The following is a 20,408-nucleotide window of genomic DNA, read 5'->3' on the forward strand; positions in this document are numbered from 1 at the left end:
CGACATTTTCCTTTGCAAAAATGTTATCCGCGGCTTTGTTTAGGAGTTATTAACGAAAAACACGGACCAATCAGAGCGCGACCTAGACGCGAGTTGCCACAGTCGGCCCTGCGCGCCAACTGTCTATTGGCCGACTGTGGCAACTCGCGTCAAGGTCGCGCTCTGATTGGTCCGTGTGTTTCGTTAATAACTCCTAAACAAAGCCGCGGATAACATTTTTGCAAAGGAAAATGTCGCTTGAAATGGTCTCAGGAACCACTCCCTTTCGGGAAGTTCACGAATTTTGGGACACCCTGTATATGCAGGAAGTAGAATGGGTTGGTCATGATCAGACGCGTCGAACGATTCCCATCTAATTGCCAGATTCGCGGCCTGTATAAAAGAATAAAAACTCGGTAGAAACAGTGTTAAAAAATGATCAATCCAGTGGCATAACATTGTAACAAAATAACTGTGTTTTTAAACAAATCCACTGAAATAGAAAATTAGCGAAGTCCGGTTTACATTTGACTGATCCTCGCGTTTCACGTTTTTCCCGGACACGCGATGCTATAATCGGTGTTTAAATTATGCTGTAGTCACTGTCCGAGTCCGATTAGGTGTCGGCTCGTTCCCAAGCCTAATCTCCTGCTGATCGAACCGGATACGCCATAAATTCGACAGCTGTTACGCTCTCGTATCAAATCGGATCGCGTAACCGCGAGACCGTCGATAATTTTGTCCCGACGACCAGATCGTTTTGCAACCGAGCAAAAAAATTGGGTCCGCTAACCGGAGCGAAAATCGGGCGCGTTCTCACGGTCGCTGATTAGCGATGGAATCGGGATCGGATGCTGCTCGATCTTTATCGGCGATGTCCCACGACTTTTACGAGGATTTAACGTCGCGTGGACCAGTTGCGATTCAACCACTGGAACCCATAAATACCGTCGCTGGCAACATGGTGTTCGATCGATGATAAAGAACTTATCTCGTTGACGGTGGCGTGCATCCAACGGTAGTCGTGTATCGAACAGTATGTATGCTTCTTCAGCGACAATGTACAGGACGAGGGAATTAACGGAGACTTGGTAACGTTAGATTGTCGCAAAATATGCGTGACGATCGAGATTTTGCATATTACACGAGGAAAATGAATCATTTCTAATCTGTACAAACAGTACCGATCACTAGAAATAACACGTGTTGCCTTCTAAAAATCACAAAACTGAATCTATTTAAATTTTCCACAATTTTTATCGTAATATGTCCTTGGATAAAAAATATGTTTTTCTCATTTCCTGCGTAATTGCAGAATAAAATATATGAAACCGGTGCTGGTACGTTCAGCGTTGAAGGATATCTTGTTAAAAAAGTTGAAATAGAAATTTTTATGCACAAGTCCGTGCGCGAGACGTCTCGAGTAATACAGACTTCTTTCGAACTGCTAAGTAGCTCTTTCGAAGAAATAAGCTTCTTAAGAAACTTTCAGACGTCAGAAATCTTATAAATACATAAAATCTGCGCACTGCGGTAATAAATAGACTAGTAATTACTTCTTCATATTGCATTGGATTCTAAGTAATCAGTGACTGTAGCAAAGCGTGATATTTATAGTGCTCACCGATACATGAATAGCAACACGAACCGGAGAAGATTAGCAATATTCTCCGACGATGTGCAAGGATCCAACAATTTTCACAGTGATCAAGTCGACAATTCGATCGACCGCTCGCCTCGGAAATAATTCACAGCTGTCGAGGTGCTGTATCGATCCTCGTTGAATCGAATCTCGAGTTCGGATCGCCGGTGACACGTAGAAAAAAGGCCGGACAGACGTACACGTGGGATCTCGGAGCGCTAACGACGTCGAAAAGAAATCAATGAGCGCGAAGGCGTTCGAGCTTGAAATTAATCGATTCAATATCGAGATATCGCCGGCCGTCGATCGACTTCCGAGAGGCATAGAAACGAAAGAGACGAGCGGCCACGAGAGACGAGCCGGAGATCGAGCCTTCCTCACGAGAGAAAAAGAAAGAGAGAGAAGGAAACTTTAAAGGCCATTCGAGGCGCAAAGAGTCAAGTAGCCGCAGGTGGTAAACCAATCAGCCGCGAGCGGATCGCACGTGCATTTATGCTGCACTTAGGCCACAGCCTAATGCATCTATGGCATAAAATGGCCGAGTATTTGCGGTCCGTTGATCGCCTCGCTCCCTGCACCGATTTATCCCGCTTCTTTTCCCGCGGAGCCGCTGCTGGGCCGCATTAAAATGAAATTCAGACAAGGACCGATCGCGGAGTCGTTTTCACCGTTCCACTTAACCCTAAGCTCCGTGCACACGATCACTCTCCGATACTCTGCATCGCTTATGCTTATCCAACACCGTGCGCTTCTCCTCGGTGCCAATGAACCGTCCTATCGTAAACTCTGCTAGCCTACGGGGCTGATATTTAAATCGCCACTGATTTAATTCCATGTTTCGCCTTCATTTTTCTTGCTGGCCCGTGTTAATGAACCGACGTCTCGTAAACTGTCTTATTTAGCTACCGCGCCGACATTTAAATCGCTATCAATTTAATCCCACATTTTTGCTGTAGGCTCCTTCTACGTTCTTTCAATTTTCTAATTTTAAATTGTCCCTCCTCATTTTTGTCGCGAGTGCATAATGCGCCACTTCCTCAAATTTGCATGAAAACTGCAACAAAGAAAGGTCATTGCTAGCCACGCACGTGATCATGCTTCGTCGCAAACGAGGCTGCTAGTGGAAACAACATTCATGCTCCGCCTGCGACCTTCGTAATTTTCTAATTAAGACCCTTCAGGGAAAAAATTCCGCACCGGTCCCTTCTGTAATCTCGGAGTTTACCTGCACCTTAGTATCGTCGCGAGGGCTGTTACGGAGGGAACGAGAAGGGTGAAACTGTGCGAGAGTCCTCGCGATCGTCGGTTTATTCGCGGCACGTCTCGCGTCGAATTGCCATAGGCTGTTGTAGTCGCGTATTGGAAGAGAAAGGGCACACCGTCGAGCGAAATGTCGACGTATCGATCGATCCCACTCGAAAGTGAAGCTGGCTGTGTGGCGCAGTTTTCAGGTTTCACTTGCCGGCCAGCCGTCCCCAGGAGCACCAGCAAACTATTGTAAATACGAGACAACCGATCGAGATTGCTCTCGTCCCGGAGAATCCGATAAACGACCGACTGAAAGAGAGACAGAGAGAGAGAGAGAAGAAGAGAGACCCCAGGAAAATGGGATTACTTTCCTGCACGTTGGATCGCAAACATTTCCCCTGGAAATTCTACAGTTGATCCCGTGGATTAACCCTTTCGATACCGCCGGCCTAGCTCGTAGCCAATTCGAACGCGGACGTAGTTAAATTGCACCGCGATAGGAGACAAAGCGAATATGGAACGCCATCGGGAACCATTGATACAACAGATGTACGATACTCTAACATATACTAATTTGACAGAATTAAACACTATTTAAAGTTCGTTGCAATGATTCGATTTAAGCCACAGTGGAGATACGAACAAAAGCGTAGGTGAAGAACACTTTGCGTCACTTCTGCAGGAATCTGACTACATTTAGAGTCGGCACACGGTGGAAGGAAGCATGATCCTTCGAATGCGAGGGATATCCTCGCAGCGATAATCCCTGGGTATAGTTCGAGAGTCCCGCGAGTTTCGCAACCGCGGGATAATCTACAATTTAAATACGCGAATTGTACTATTCTCCCACGTGTATATTCGCGTGCCTCCGCAGAAAGAGATTCCCGGATAACTTCTCTTCCTCTGGCGGATTCGCGATCGGTTTATCGGTCTTGTCGTCGCCAAGTTGAAACTGGCTGGGATAAGCTTGAGATCGAATCTCTCTCACCCTCTCTCTATCTGTGTCTGTGTGTGATTACTCTCTATCTGTCACAATTTTTCCTCTCTCTATGCTTGCGGGCGTATTTCGAACGAAGCTCGTCTTGTAAAATGATCCGGTACGAATTACTTGGACCGTTCTTCTTTAAATAACGGCACACGGTTGGTATTCATGAACCCGCGATGGGAACTCGCCGTCGTGTTTTCCTTTACACACTGCGTTCCACCGCCGCAGATCCTCTCTCTTTCTCTCGATCTCTGTCTCCGGCTCTTTCCGTCTCGAAAACAACAGGAACAACAGGAGATCCCGTTGTTGCCGGCGGGTGGAGTCGAAGGTCGATTTTAATGGGCTCTAGCCGCGGCAGTAGTGCACGGAAGAATGATATACAGCCACGAGGAATTGCTTTTAATTGCTCTTTGCCGTCCGTGACCATACCACGCGGTACACACCACCTCCCTTCGCATAGTCTTTTTCGTTTTCTTGTTCTTCTTCGCCTTCTACGGCTTCTCGCCGGCTGTCTCCTGTCTCGACTCTTTCTTTCTCTTTGTCCACCGGGCACGGTGCTCCGTGATTAAACAAGCTAGCACGAGGAATAGTACCTCTTATGAAATTGCAGCGCAACATCGAATAATCCAAGTGGTCTGATAGTTTAAGCATTTCTAGACCTTCATGGAGCAAAATTTCCTTTGGTTGTCAGGATGCAATGCTTTGCCAGAGTGTCTTAAAAACAATCCCAACAAACCCAAATTCAAACTGGAGTAAATTTGATGTGGGCCAAGTACCTCTTATGAAATTGCAGCACGACATTGAATAATCCAAGTGGTCTGATGGTCTAAGGATTTCTAGTTCTTTCTGGAGTAAATTTCCTTTAGTTGTTAGGATGCAATGCTTTGCCAAAGTGTATTAAAAACAATCCCAACAAACCCAAATTCAAACTGGAGTAAATTTGATGTGGGCCAAAAGTATCTCTTATGAAATTGCAGCACAACATCTAATAATCTATGTGTTCTGATGGTTTAAGGATTTCCAAATCTTTCTGGAGTAAAATTTCCTTCAATTTACCAAGTTCATTAAAAATAAACCAAATGGGGACCATCAAGAGTCCACTTAGCTCACAAAAGCAGAGATTTCATTCTCGCAGTTCTCAAGTGGAGAAATGTTGCTAAGCTCCAATTCCAGAGAAATCTAATCGAAACCAACAAGGACCCCCAAGAGTCCAGCTCGCGATGAAGTAGCTATTGCAGCAAAAGTATCGACAGACGGTCCATTCTCCGAGTTAAAAGCGTCAGGTCAAGAATTGTTTCTGTTCGGCATCGTCGGCGTTGAACAAGTGAACAATGAGTCGAGATTCGCCGCTTCGCCGAGCAGAAAACCCGCTGAAAAATGGTTGGCCGCGAATAAAAGAGTGTTGGATCCGTGTGGCTGTTGATTGGAGGGTCCCGGACCACGTGAACGTATCTGGCCGACTCGAGAGACGAGAACTCGCTCTCTCGCGGTAGCTCGATCGAGCGTAATTTGCGAACGGAGGCGTAAACTGGGCCAACGGCAGCTATTGCTTTGATACACCTTATTGACAATAGGAACTTTCGCGTAATCGCTCGCAGCCAGAGGCTTTTCTGTTGCCGACTGGCCTCGTCGGCTAAGAATACGCCCGCATTGTTCGGTCTTTCCACCGGTTCTTGCGTTTTATCGATTTTCGCGGATAGATACAGAGACCGGGCTCTCGAAATTTCTCTTCGAAATTTCCTCGATAATTTCTACCTAAGGCTGCGTCCACACTGGAGCAACGTCGGCAGTTTTGTCGAATTCTTTTTCTCGTTGCTTTAGTGTGGACGTAACTTAACACTAAACTTGGCGTCCATTAAAAGTTGCTTTATAATTCTTACGATTATTTAAGACAAAAAGAATCTTCTATATGGCTCTTGCAATCGATGCAGAAAATTTTGATTTTGCATAAAGATCCGCAATCTAGCGATAACGAACATTTCCGCGTGGATCCTTAATTGAGAGGAACGCGGCTCTCGTTCGCGACGAGGAATGCGTCGTTAGCGATGATTAAAATCGAATTAACGTGCGCCGGATAAACAGCGAGACAGTTTCATAATTCGATGGACGAACCAGATAGCCAATTAATGGGATACGTCTGATTAGCACGAGGGAAACGGCTCATTAAGAGATTTCACTGTATTCATTACCGGTGCCGTCCGACGAATTATAATCGACTGTGCTCGCGCTCATGCTTCCATTGCGACTCGGTGCACCGAAACGGTCGGACAATCGAGGTTGCGAGTGGACGAAACTCTCGAGAAGTCCTCGATCGTTTTTGAAGCAATATCAGCACTGGAAGCTTTTTCGATAATTGGAAAGAAGCTTTACAATTTCTCAATTAATTATTCCGGGACAACTTGTTGATTTGCGAACGAAATTGATGGGCATAGAAATTCATTTATTTTCTTAATGATTGTAATCAGGTGATAAAATAACACATTCTTTAAATTAGTTTTTAGTAATGATGATTGAAATATGACGATAAAATCGTACACTAATAAAAGCATTGAGAAATGCCACAACAATGCCATGTAATACGAATATTATTTATATTATATTAAGTTTAAGCCAACGAAATAAAAAGTTGCCCTCAAACCGTATAATGTATAATCCACTTTCCATGGATTAGATTGAATCACGCTTGACGATTGATTTAGGAGCAAAATCTAGCTCGGACCGAAATCGCAATTAAGGACGCTTTTGAAATTGTGCAACGCGTTCGAAACGCTCGTCGTCGCATTGAAAAATCGATCGGCAACGAGCCGAGCAGTTTCCAGAAAGTCGGCTAATAAGATTACGTGGTTACCGGTTTAGGAAGGCATCGCAGGCGGCCAGAAAAAGGCTCGCCGCGAAATTACGTCGTCGTGAAATAACCGTTTCGACGCGAAAGCGCCGCCAGGACTTCCTGTTTCTCCTTTTTCGTCGGCGAGGCTCCGGTGATCCGTGACGAGCAGCGATTTCAGCGGTGATCCCGCGATATCCTCGGCTGGAAACTCTCGCAGGACACGCGGCGAGGATCAGGAGTCCCCTGAAGGCCTGTCACACGGCCATTCTCGCTGCTCTCGGAGCATTCCATTAACCCTCATACGTCCCTCGCGTCAATTTCACGCGTTTTCACGGCCCTCGAGCAATTTTGTACACAAACAGGAATTACCCTGTTTAATCCCGGAATGGTACCCTGTTTCCTCAAAATACGAATGAAGCAAGGTAACTGTTCCAGTAGTCAGATTTTCGTGCAAAATAAAAATTGTATCAGCTGCGGTACCAATTCTCAGAGTACATCGACGTTTCCAGGACTGAACCAAAAAATAAAGAATTCATCGAGGACAGTCTGACTGCTAGCATAATTCGCAGATACGATTGTTTCGGAGTGCCGGGCTTCTAGCGGGCAGAGTCGCTACGTGATCTCTCTGCCAACAGGTTCGCCGAGGTGAATCACTCGTGACTCACGCACGAATTGATCCGTGTGCAGACTGCAGCTCGCCGGTAGTCTCACGGTTTTGTCAGCGGACGAGAAACAATGTTATCCTAGCCCAGAGAGTCGTTCCTCTTAACCTTCCAATACCATCTCGGATAGAAAAAGCCGCACCTCAATGGTTGTTCATTTTTGTAGTTGAATACAAAAGTGTCCCGAGAAACTCACGAAAATATTTCTGTAACTTCATGAATTGTGAAAAACCTGCCATTTTGACGAGCTTGGTTGTTCCAGTGGTAAGAATATGATTTAAGACCGAATAATCCGAATGTTTTACGGAAATTGAAGAACATTTTCATTTTCGAAAATATTCGAAGTCGAACGATCTCGACGTTTCGGGACGCGTTTTTTCGAAGCGTTTCCAGAGCAAACTCGAGGCTCGAGAACGCCCTAAATCTGCGCTCCGCGAAATTGTTTTCTCGGAACCGCGTACCCGACGTAGCTGGAAGTCGGATAGCACGGACCCGGCCCCGCGCCGCGGCGATCTCGTCGGCTCGGTAATTTCCGCGCAAACTGTTGGCGGTTCTTTTAAACATGTCGGCGGAGAGGGTAACGGGCCGCAGTAAAATATAATGCACGCCGGGAACGTTCAAGGTAACGCGCAATAACTTACGACGGTTATGGCCCTTAACTCTGTTCCGCCGCGCCACGTGGAATACTGGCGGATTAATGAGATTTGGCTGAAAGCAAGAGTTCCCGGGGCCTGACCGGACAGGACCCCGGGATTAACGGGCTAGACAACGGTGCTCCCGACCTTTCCCACTCGACAACCGTGACTCTGGACCGACTCTCTTGCCCGCAAACATTTTTCATCGGACCGGAGACCCCGGAACATCTTTCTGGAGACAAAAAGTTTAGTGCGGCATGTTTCACGAGCGGGTTTTGCTAATTAATCTACTGTATACTGTAGACGAGCTGTGTCTATTAAGGAATGTACACGATTAATTTAGTATTATATTCTTTGTTGAAGTGTGTTGTCGAGGTTGAGCGTGGAAAATACAAGGACATTTGCGATTTTTTTCTTAAAAAAGCACGAGATACTTCTTTTTGAAACTTTCATTTGTGATATTTTCTGAAATTGATCCAAGATATAAATACTCGAAACTAATCGTCGTCGTAAGAATGTAAATCTAGGATTGCCCGAATGCCAGGATCGTTTCACGAGAAGTATCTAAAGAACTAGAGAAAGAGATCGATTTTCGAGGATAATGTTGTGTGCTCATGGAACAAGTTGTCGGGAATACTCCAGCAGGTCGGAAGCAATTCCAGGCTCGCCAAAACGAATAGAAACTCGTTCCCAGCCGAGGCGGGACGCGCCACCGACAAATGTTCCGAACGGGGAAACGAATCAGGGTCGCGCGAGACCGATGGAGAATGAAATTAGTCGGGAACGTCTGCCCCACGCGCAAGAATGCGCAACGAAGTCCGATCAATTAAGAGTTAACGAAGAAAGAAGAAACTCGGCTGTTTCTCCTGGGTCGACGATAGCGACGCGGCTCCAGGAAACCAGAGAAACAGAGAGAGGGAGAGAGAGAGAGAGAGAGAAATCCGCTTTCTGCAATTAATCGCATCAAGGACGACTTTCCCAGACCTGAAGAGATGTCGAGGGAAAATTCATCGGATCGACTCGCCGGATAGACACAATAGCCGCTTGATCTCCTTAATTGAAATGCTTTAATTAGAGCTTCGTTCGGAACAGAGAGAGAGGAAGAGGGGACGAGGCAAAACGGAAAGCGAAGAGGATCAGAGTCGTGTCACGAACAGTCGAACCTTCTTTTTTTTCGCAAACCAGGGTAAAAGAAAGTTTTTCCCAGGCGTCGCGCAACAGATCCCACAATGGGTCCCGGTTCCCGCGATCATTAGAGCCGGACGCATCATCTTTATCGGCTGATCATCGAGTGCGTCGCAATTTCCTGCCGGTCGAACATGTCGTCCCAAATTCCTCCATCCGATGAAAATTGCTCTTCATCGACTCTCGCTGATTTTTATTCAATGTTCCCCGACAGGTCCTCTACCGCTTAAACTATCGGAAACTCATTTAATCGGTTTCTCCATCTCTACGCTATATTGGAAACGACCTTCGGAAACAATGGCGTTGAAAAAGAAAGCCTGACGTTATGCTACTCGAAGCGAAACTGGGACCGATTTTGTTTTGTGGGACATCAATCTTCCTTGTTTATGATCTAGAAGAGTACTTCTGCGGACGAGTTTCTATTTAACATTTCTTTTTGGCAAAATTTGGTAGGAGAATACAATTTTTTAAACAGATTTACCAATTTTCCTTAGGCTCTACAATTGTTTTCTAGGCTCTGCAATTTTTACCTGGAGTCTACAATTATTTCCTAGCCTCCAGAAATTTTTTCAAAGCTATCCGGAAGCGGGAATTGGCATAATCAATGGCCCCGCCCACCGAGACGCCTTTCGCGCGAATCTCGCCACGGTTTTCCCGGTGGAGGAATGTTCACCGATCGGTACGAGGCGATCAGCTAGGCGCTCTGCATTCTCATCCGACATTTTTCCCGCTTTCTATTCCCTTTTTCGTGGGGGGCCCACTTTCGGATCAGTCGCGATAACCACTCGGGGCCCCTCTTTCGTATGCAGAGACCGGGACGTGATACTGTTATTGTTTCTAAACGAGCGTCCAGCAGTGGCCTGTTCTCTGCGTGCCTCGGGAATTTAATATTTTTCTCGACCAACAGAGAGAGAGAGAGCGAGAGAGGGAGAGAAAGAGAGAGGAAGAGCTTCTTTTCCTCAGGAGCCACACCGAGGAAACATGACACTGAGTCGACGAACTTCTTTCCTCGTTCTCTTTTTTCTCTGTACCGAGAGATCGAGGAGTCAGCGAACGGCAGTCAAAAGTCGAACGACTGAGAATAATCGTTTTACCAGAGAGAAAGAGCCAATAGGCCAACCCCGGGACCAAAAAACACCGCGGAGAACCACGTGTTTTCGAATTAGCATTTCAATTTGTCAGCGCAGGTGTTCCGCAGGCGGCAGCCACCGACACCGACGAGGCCAGACGACGATCGACGAGTGCTCAACTGGCAAGAGAGCACACCTGACATTTTCAATGCATAGCCTCTGACAACCGCGATGCTCGGCACACTTTGCATTTACATAGCTGTCTGCACGCTCTTATCCTATCTTATCTGTCTCTCTGCGCTAACAACGGATCAGGGGCCTTCCTGGCCGGAACCCGGGAAATGGAGCGCGGCTTCGAAAAATAATACGGTGCGCCACAAGCATGTTCATTTCTACGAAATAAAAATGGACCTCCAAGATGGGGTTGCAGGTCCAAGAAATAGTTAATTGTGGAGGAGAAGCTTGCATCTCGAGCTACCAGGGCTACTCGATGCCCGACAAAATTAACTGTGCCGTATACGATCGCTGTAAATGTCTTAAAGACACGGAGAGCAGTTCCTACAATAATATGTCCCAAAGGAAATCTAAACATCCAAACACGTGTCGCTAGTTTGCTAAATCGATTGACTGTGTGCTTAAGCTACAATCTCGAAACCTTTCGAACTATTAACCCAATAATCAAGAATATTTGCTTGAAATGGAAGAAGTCAAGTATCCATCGAATGATATAGCTTTAAAATCGCCAGCGGGACGACTAGCCGGTGTGAACAGCGCAAGAAGCGGCAGAACTCACGATGACCTAATAAGTAACGCTCTCGGCGGATATTGGTCCATCTTCGTTAAGATCTACGGGTTCGAGCGAACGGCTCACGTCTAAATAAAATAGACATTTTAACGGCGATTAGACGCCGGGGTAAGAAATTTACGTTTCCGATTGCGGCAGCGGCCGAAAGGCCATTTTCTCGGGAAACACGCGGAGCATGGAATAACGGACGCACAAATATCCACGGCGAAATTCCATGACGGCGGCCGCTAGAGGATATTCGCGAACGGTTCTCCGAACTAACGAAGACGCGGCCGCGTAATTGGCTTTCGATTGTAACCCGGCTATCTGTTAATTTATCAGTGGCCCCGGTGGCAAGAGCGTTACCAGACGGGGCAAAGTTAATCCCGTGATTAAAGGCGGTTCACAGCCCGAGAGACGAACGAACGGATCGTTCTTACGAAACGACCGCATTAATCATTACCTGGAACCAGCTTTTTTCCTTCTCACTCTCTCTCCGTTTTTCTCTTTGCGAAATCCCCTCGAAAATCATTGGACGAGCTCGACGAGCCCGACGCGACGCACCGCGGAAAAGTGCATCCGGAGAGATGTTACGGGATGATGCAAATGTCAACGCGAGGCACCGTTGCCACCTACGGACATTCCTAGAAAATGAGATGGCCTAACTGCCTGGCAATCGGAGTAAACTACGGTTAACGCGCGATCCTCGCTGCACCGTGACCATTTTTTCCCTGGCAGTGTCATCGTTAGATCTTTGTGCGAATTCCTCTGCTCGCAGGCTGTCTTGGAGAGGACGGAATGAGCACAGTTCTTCTCTCTGTTGAAATATTCCCTCGGCTCAGGATAGGATAAAAATGCTATTAATTTTGCTTAATGTAGACATTTTTTAAAAGTCTAGGTTTTTTCCACTAAATAAAAATAAGATCAAAATTCATGTAATTTCTTTATTTCTAGTGTTAAGCTCTTCCTCCATGTCTTGGAAACTGGAAGAAATTTAAATCTCTGCATAATTTCCCAAAAATAACAACTCAAAAATCTTGTTCATAAGCAGCGAAATCTCTCTCAGCAGAAACGGCATAAAAACTGTTAGTAATGTCCATTAATGCGCGCACGTCTGTTCGCATTTTATAAATTTCCATTCACCGTAAAAGCATCTGCAGTTCGGTCATAATCTACACGGATGGAACAAGAAGAATTTCGAGCACGAGACTTTACGTAGTTCGGGTATAAATCGCGTTCACGCTCGAGTCAATGAAATATATTATTTTATTCACGGTTCAACGGAGTTTACGATGTGAATTTTCTTCGTCGGACCGGGTTTTCTAGGGGAAACTTCTCCCCCAGAATCGACGACCGGACCCGTTTCTATTTGCGCCCGTTAGAGCATCAACAGTTACAGCCGTAACGTTTCAGTGGGCCGAACAAACGCGGCTCGTTACGTTCCTCGTTATACGAACGTGCTTTTATTGCTAGCTACGACGAGCACTGTTATCGTTAACTGTACAGGAGGACGTAAAGCGTAACTAGACACACGACTGCCTCGCTCTTCGAGAAACATTTGCTAGGGAACTAGCCAGCTGCATCTAACCGGAGTTGTCGTGCGAAAAAACAACTAGATTTCGTGCACAGTGACTCACTGTGCTGTTGGAAGTGAAATAAATCTTAGAACGACAAGCTTATCCTCATTAGCATACATGCTATTTTTCTGGTCACTCTATTTCATTACTTGACGAGTATACTCGTGATTGGAACAATGTATTGACATGTGTGTATGATTTTTGTTGATGTATTTTATTTTAAACAGCAAAAATAATCTGTTTTCTCCATAACGTATATACTCGTCATTGAACAATAAATCACCATTTGTCCAGGACGAACGTACTCGTCGCGAAAATGTTTCTTGTGCTATCAAAGTTTCACTTTGAATAGCAGAGGCAAATTGTTTTCTTCACGACGAGTATACTTGACACAGACATCGACAGGGTTGATAAACGAAATATGTAATTAATAGACTGCGGATCTTTATGCATTCATGAAGAAATTGGTTGGGTGAAATATAAAACAGTAAAAGATTAGAAACATTTAAGAACATTGTAATATTGTTTTTAATGTAACAAACTCATTAGGGGATGAAATAAATTTTTAATCAATGCAGACCATTTTTATTTTGCAGAAAGATCCGCGTCTAGCAATTACTATAAATAAGGTGTCGTACTTATCGGTTGAAGTGAGTCTAACTTCATTATCCTAATTGTTTAAACGGAGATCGATACCAAACTACTACGACGCACAATCTACTTCTCTAAAAATCCATCTAACACAACAAAATCTATGTTCTACAGGCGAAGACGACCACCTCGAACGACCAGCTGAGTTGTCATTTCGCGCAACGAATGTGTTCCTCAACTAAAAAGCAGTCGACTCATCGTCCCAGCCCGGGACGCGCAACATCGTAACGAGAAAACGGTTTAATATTCCATAAAGGGTCGGCCCCATGAAGGTAGACTTACCTGAGCGCGCGCTGTGTGGTCTTCATTTGGCTGGCTGGTGTTCCCCGCGAGTTCTTCGAAGCGATACCGTTCTCAGCGTCGATCCATCGATTCGTTTCGGGGTTGGAGCACACGCGACGACGACTGGGGGTAGGTATAAAAGCTGGGAAACCACTGGGGAACCACAGGGACGGTGACACGCACAAAACCGCGAGCAGAAAACGAGCACCGAGCGTACGGCGGTCACAGCACCGTGTTATTTCCGCGGGAACCAATTCGCTTTCGATTAACGAAACGAACCGCGGCTGGCGCGATTGGGCGCCTACGCCGCACCGGAAGTGCGCGATGGAGATAAAACAGAACGGCACCAAACAATCTCGTACACTTTTTTTTAAAAAAACGGCTGCTTCTGATGTTGACGTCAACGTACAAATTCACTGTCGGGATCGTTAACGAGACGGGATCGACGACGATCCACGGTGACGATCGAGATCGGTCGAGCGGAACGGTTCCATCGAGCGCGCGATGGTAACAGGCACGAATTAGATTAGTGGGGCTCGCGACCGAGACACTTGGAGGTTAGGTCGAGCGTAGGAGACGTAAGCGGAGAGACCTCTCTCTTTCACCAGCTGGATGATCCTGCGAGCGTGGCGTCCGCTGCGAAATACTGGCTCATTTTATCGTTGCGACGCGCACCTTCTATCCTCGGCGCGCTCCGACTGTCATGGCGGCGGTGGTTTTCACGCGACACTCGCACGTGCCGCTGTCTCCGACAACCCACTGACAACTGGTGCTCTCTTCACCGGCGAATCCCTTGTCCTATCTCGCCGTTCGACGTCCACCGTAAATTCGACGGGCGCGGTTTAAATGTCGCGCGCGTTGCCATCAGCATCACGGTGTCCGGTACGTATTTAGGTATGTGTGTGGTGTTCGCTGTACCCGCCAACGCACACGCGCGTCTTATTCCTTGGCGCGAAACACGCACCGGTGCTCCCTTTTCTCAAGTGCACTGTATATCTGTCTGGAGCGTGAACACCCCGAGCACCGGGTATGTTTGGATGACGTCGGGTCCAACGGAGCAAAAGCGTGCCACTTAAACCGATCGGCGTCCTTCCGACCAGCAGGACTGGTTTGTTGCGCCGATAAACACGCGGCCGGGGACCGTGTTACCGAGAGATCATCGATTCTCTCTCCCGGCCAGTCTCGACACAGGTCGGTGAACAACCGGGCGAAAAACGAGAACGTAGTACCTCCGCCGTTCTTTCGTGGAACGGAACCGCGACGGGTATTCGGGGCAACGTTTTACGCGAGATATCTTGCCGAAAAACTTGCGAGTCGCGCGAGCGCGCGCGGCAGGTGCAAAAGGTGCCGGTTTACGCGCGGCGAGAAGAGCGAGCGAGGAAGCGAACGAACGAGCGATCTCCTCTCTTCTTCGCCAGGTCCCAACCGTGAGGTCCACCGTACGAGGACTGGTTTCACGAGACTACCCGTGCTCGACCGGCCAGACTACTTCGGGCCCCCGGGATGGGAGGGAGAAAGAGGGAGAGACGGGGCACACAGAAAGAGAGTGTGTGTCGTGTTCGAAAGAGGCCCAACGGCGCGAGAGAGAGAAAGAGAGAGAGAAGGAGGAGGAGGAGGAGGAGGAGGAGGAAGGGGTAGAGGAGACCCGAGAGAAGCAACGTGTGGAGAGCGGGCTCGTGGAGTGTGGGTCCCGTTCTTCGGAGAGAGGCTTGTTCCAGCGAGCGCGAGGAAGTACTGTTACTTAGACGGGGCCTTCGGGGCCCACAACGTGCCGCAAAACGCGATGCAGGCTTGGACAAGGTGCATACGCGGTGTAAAAACTGTCGCGAGAGGCTAGGTGTCCTGTAACAGCAGCGACACGTAACGACACAGAGCGGCGCGCGCGACACCAGCTCGAGCAGATGCACAACTCAGGTGTACTCGGAGGACTATTGTGTCCGAGAATATCGGCGTCACACGCAGGTCAGGTCAATGTTTTGGTCTCAAGGTCCGTGTTCCCAGGACTGACACAACTGCCATCCGGTTTTAGCGTATAGTGTCGGTGGTGAGATTTTGGCACATGGACGTACACGGGTCACGCGGCTGTAATCGCACGGAGAATCGCTAGTACGATGCACATTGCGTATGGTGCATCGCTGGGAACGTGTACGCGTGCGTGGACACGCATCGACGAATCGCGTGTCCTCCTTCGCCCTCTGTTTACGTCCGTGCACGCGAGCCTCCAGGTGAGTGGGCTCGTTTCGATGGACTCAGCCTGCTCTGACACTCGTCGTCGCTCGCAAACTCGGCTGCAAGCACATCGTTCCACACAGCGACGCTTTCGAATTGATTTCCTCTCGTTGTTTTTCCTTTTTCCTGGACTACTGCCGATGCTGCAGCGGAAACCGACAGGAAACAGATACGCTCACCGCTCGGTGGTCGCGGCTCGACTGGACGACTGGCCGCCTCCGCGCTATTACCCGCCGTACTCACTCCCGTACCCAACCGCACCGGCGCCCCACGCGCAACCCGCGCTCCCGTGTATCGACAACCCGCGCTCACCCGACCGGCTCAACTACTCCCATCGATCTCGCGATTTTTCTTAATTATTTATCCCAGCCGCTATGTTTAGCTACCTCCGTCCAGTTTGTTTATGCCAAGTCCGACAACCTCTCGCATTAAATATAGATTCGAACTTTGTTCGCTAACTTCACCCTAGTTTGTCCCCCTGCTTTACGCGGTTCACCACCTGTGACTTTATAGTCTTCTCGCTCGTTCACCGACAAATTACAAGCCAACGACTTCTTTCGGGACCAAAGAAAATTAGGAGACTTCTTTTACGGGTTTCGAAATATAGTTACGGCACACCGGATTCCATGTATTTACGACAAAAATGAGCAGATGCGATTTAAAGCTGTAGACAGATTAAATGAAGACTCTATTAACCTTCATGTCCATTTGTCAAAAAATATTGTTAAGCACGAATTGAGAGGGTACTGACCCGAGAGTTAAAAAATGTTATACATTTTTCTGATTTTTTTATAAACTTGGTAAGGGAGTGAACGGCAGTAATATCGACGTCCGATTCGCGAGGCGTGATAAATGGCGACGTGCGCGCTGCCCGAGTATTTTCGTTCCGCGCGGATTTTTCGAAACGCGCGAGGTTATTAGCGTAAGTCGCAAAAGTTGTTATACCCACGTACCTGCACGTGCTCGCGTGTTAACTCTTGCCGTGAGCAATGTGCTTGTATCATGTGCAACACGTACGTGTCGTCGGTGCGTACGAATACAGCAAAGGGCGGGTGTAACCGGTTTCGCCGATTTTTTCCCGAAAAGCTTCTCGCGACGGTTCATAAAATTGTCTGCCCTTTGTCGTTTCTTGACGCCGCGCGCGCGTTCTCTCGAACATTGTTTGATTTCTCTATGTTCCTATAGATTTTTCTCTCGAAACCAGCGAACGATTCGAAAATTCTGGAACACGAATGAATATTTGTAAGAGTTGGTTTTGTGAGATCGTTGAGATTAATTCGAAAGGATCTGCTGGAGAACTATGGCTACCTGTTGCCCGATACGCGCTGCGTAACAGGAATGAATTTTTCAAAATTCCAAACGTATAATCGTCATGCACTGGATAATGTAAGGTGACACCAAGGCAGTCCGGTACGGAATCGAGAACCGTGCCCAGCATCACCGTGACCAAGCTCAATCGAATGGAGTCTCCTGCACTGCGATACGCTGTCGAATTCAATCTTTGTTTGTAGCTGTTGTTGGAGAAAGTTACCAAATGCGTGCTGCGCAAATAATTTCTCTTGAATTAATTTATTACATGCAACGCGTAGCAATGAATATAATAGCTACTTCTTCAGAAAGGAGTCTACCAAATCTCCCCGAGGACTAAAAGTTTCTTAAGTGGTACAATATTTGCAAACTTTCCCCTGTAATGAAGCAAACAGGATCAAAGGTTTCGTCGACTTTGTATTACTGAATGACTATTGCGTGAAAAGTTCTCATTGGATTCGTTCTACTTAGGGAGCGAAGGGGTTCAGTTTCCTAGCGACCCGTGGAGACGCATTATCGGAAGGGATTCATCGCGAGAACTGTTCCAAAGCCATCGAACTCGGCGGTTTCACTTTCCACGGGATTTTTTCTCACGGTGTTTCGATGAATCGCAGCACGGATTGAATAGCGTTATACTGGGAATGCTAATTACACGGGATTACACGATTCGCCGGGTCGATTGAATCCGGAGTCAACTTTCCCCGATGGTCTAGCCTGTTGCTCTGTTTGACATCGTTTCAAACTTTGGTTTTTTCAATTCCCATTCCGTTAAAAATACCTTGCACTTCTTCCGAACAGGTAGGAAAATATTGTGCATAAATTGTGAATATCAGGAACCAAGTAAACAGCATCTTTTTACCGTTTGTTATAGATTACATTTTTGTTAAAAATGCATAAAATCTATTCATGAAAATCCAATTGATGTTTCTCGTAACCAGTATTTCTCTTTAGATATTGTCTGTGTTTCAGATACTCGAAAGAGGCAGGCGTGTATAGACTCGAGCGACTGGAAATTGCTTTCGTTACTCGGCGGTTCCAGTGTTAAACAATTTCGTCCCGATTATAGCACTATTATGCTCCCGTCGAGGGGGTCAATAATTTATGATTCGCATCTGCGCGCACGGTCCATAAATAAAAGCGCGGCACCCGTAGGAAAACAAAAAACGAGCCCGATCTCTGTTAATCCGATAAGATAGAATAATGAAATTGCGTTTAAGTGTCATAAATCTCTGTCGGGTCGCAGCGCGTTCCGTGATCTTTTGAAGGTGCAATATCAATGCGACGATTCCCGTGGAGGCGATCTTTTGAATCGCCGCTTAATAAATTGAGTCATTAGGAGCACGGGGCACGGCACATAGCGAAAGTAATCCCTCGGCAACGATCGCCGTGCAGCTTTTAACAATAAAACCAGAAATCGGCGTGTTTTTGCACCCCGCAACACGATGCACGGCCACACGTGTAACATGCGTACTGTACCGCTTAGTATAATGGTCTTCGGCGAACATACATGTCCTTAGACGTTCTAGGAAACCATGATAGTCTTTTAGGAATATACCGGTACACGCTTTGCAACCTTTTCATTGCCAACCTCGCTTTATCTTTGTCCGCAGTTGAAAATTAAAGTTCTCGAGATCTCTGAGTCGAAAAGACAGAGACCTCGTGGCGCGGTGATGATCTATAGCTGTGGATCATGGAGCTGGAAAGGTGGATAGTGCTACCACCTGGACGCGGACTCGCGAAACTGCAATCACTGGAAGACCGGTCGAACAAAACGTAATCCGTATCATCCACAGAAACGTGTAGGAAAACAGCTTTTTGTAATTATGCAAAATGGGGGGACAATCTCCGATGATCTTGAGATGTGCCGCCAAGATCGACATTCCCAGCATTCTTTCCCTGTACATTTTACTGCGCCAACTTCAGGGATCTACATATAGAAGAATACATTTCACGTTACACGTATCGATTTTGTGTTTACATTTAAAATAATTACAAACTAGAAAATAAAATATTTCTTGTATACATTTACATAATGATCCACCTGACGCACAAGAAAAGTTCTCCGAACGTCGACCTTGACGAGATGCGTCCGCCGACTTTCACGTCTGGCTCGCTTTTGGATAATGTACAAGAAAGGAACGAGAACGCGGCGATTATATAAATACATATTCGTATTATTATGTTACAGTTTCTCACGTTTTCCTTATCGATAAATTTAACTCCGGCTTACGAGTACACCTTTTGGTAAGAGTCCTTCGGTAATCGAGGCAATGCTCGTATTTACATGTTCAGATGCAAGTGTTGAGCGGCAGCGATGATTTGGCACTTCTGCAGCTCGAGTTTTTGCTCTTTCAACTTGAGGAGTCTCTTTTGGACCTCGAGCTCGCTCTGTCGCATCGCCATCTCCTCTTTGTGCCTCTTCTCCCGGTTCTTCTCGGCGATGGCAAAGTTCTTCGTCATCTCGTTGAGAAACTTGTCGAAGAAGGCGGCCAGAGGTCCCTTCTGGTCCGACTGTTCGTTCTTGTTGTTCGGCAAGGAGTTCGAGGTCGGCGCCGCTAGAGGATCGTCATGGTTCTGTTGCTCGGGGCTGTGCTGTTCCCCCGCCGTCGGTTTCGGCAGAATGAACGTATATTTCGTGGAACCGCTAGCCGGCGAATGAAGCTCACCTTCTTCGAGGTACATATGCCGCCTTTTCTCGTTGAAGATCTCGTCCAAGGCTCGCTTATGTTCCCAGTGGCCATAGTGCCTCATCCTACCCGGCTTCTTCAACCGCTCACGGAACACCAGGTTTTTGTACTTACGCTCCAGCACCCGCCACTTGTTCTCGCACTTCTGCGGACTGAAGTAGAATCCGTAGTTCTGCATCTCCATGGAGATCATCTCGAACATCTCTCTTAGACTCCTGATCTGCGTCGATTGGCCCACCATCGATCGGTACTTTTTGTACTGGGTGATCAAGCACGTTGTCGCTTTGCTGGTCCACAAGTTCAAAGCGCCGACATCAGCGCTCGACGGAATCGCCCCGTTATTTTCGAAACCCGGGAAACCGTTCTCGTGTTCCTCCTCGACGTAGCACTGCATCGTCGGCTCCACCTTGATCTCCATTTGCGCGTCGACCTTTTCACCTTCCGAACAAAACAAAACGAGTCAGGGCGGTCCGAACTGGTCCCCCATTGGATAAAACTAAATTCTTGGAGTTTGCTTAGGTCTACGAGTGAAATTACAAGATTGATAATTTTAATTGGTAATTTTAATAATTACGAAACAGAACAGAGTTTCTATTTGTAACGATTTGGGGAAATTGGCGAAGAGTACGTGTGGAACAATCTGGGGAACATTTGATT

The 20,408-nt window shown here is 47.0% G+C and overlaps 1 protein-coding gene across 1 annotated transcript in view; it reads right to left on the reverse strand.

The window, feature by feature from the left end:
• LOC143209082 (uncharacterized) overlaps window positions 1–20,408 on the reverse strand; it is an 86,771-nt gene that overhangs the window by 65,946 nt on the left and 417 nt on the right. The window contains exon 2 of the mRNA XM_076424311.1: window positions 13,528–20,189. Within this exon, the coding sequence (XP_076280426.1) occupies window positions 19,345–20,189 (845 nt within the window). The 3' untranslated portion in view covers window positions 13,528–19,344. The remainder of the gene's footprint in view (window positions 1–13,527; window positions 20,190–20,408) is intronic.

The sequence above is a fragment of the Lasioglossum baleicum genome, chromosome 1 (genome assembly GCF_051020765.1).
Source record: "Lasioglossum baleicum chromosome 1, iyLasBale1, whole genome shotgun sequence".
Classification (NCBI taxonomy): domain Eukaryota; kingdom Metazoa; phylum Arthropoda; class Insecta; order Hymenoptera; family Halictidae; genus Lasioglossum; species Lasioglossum baleicum.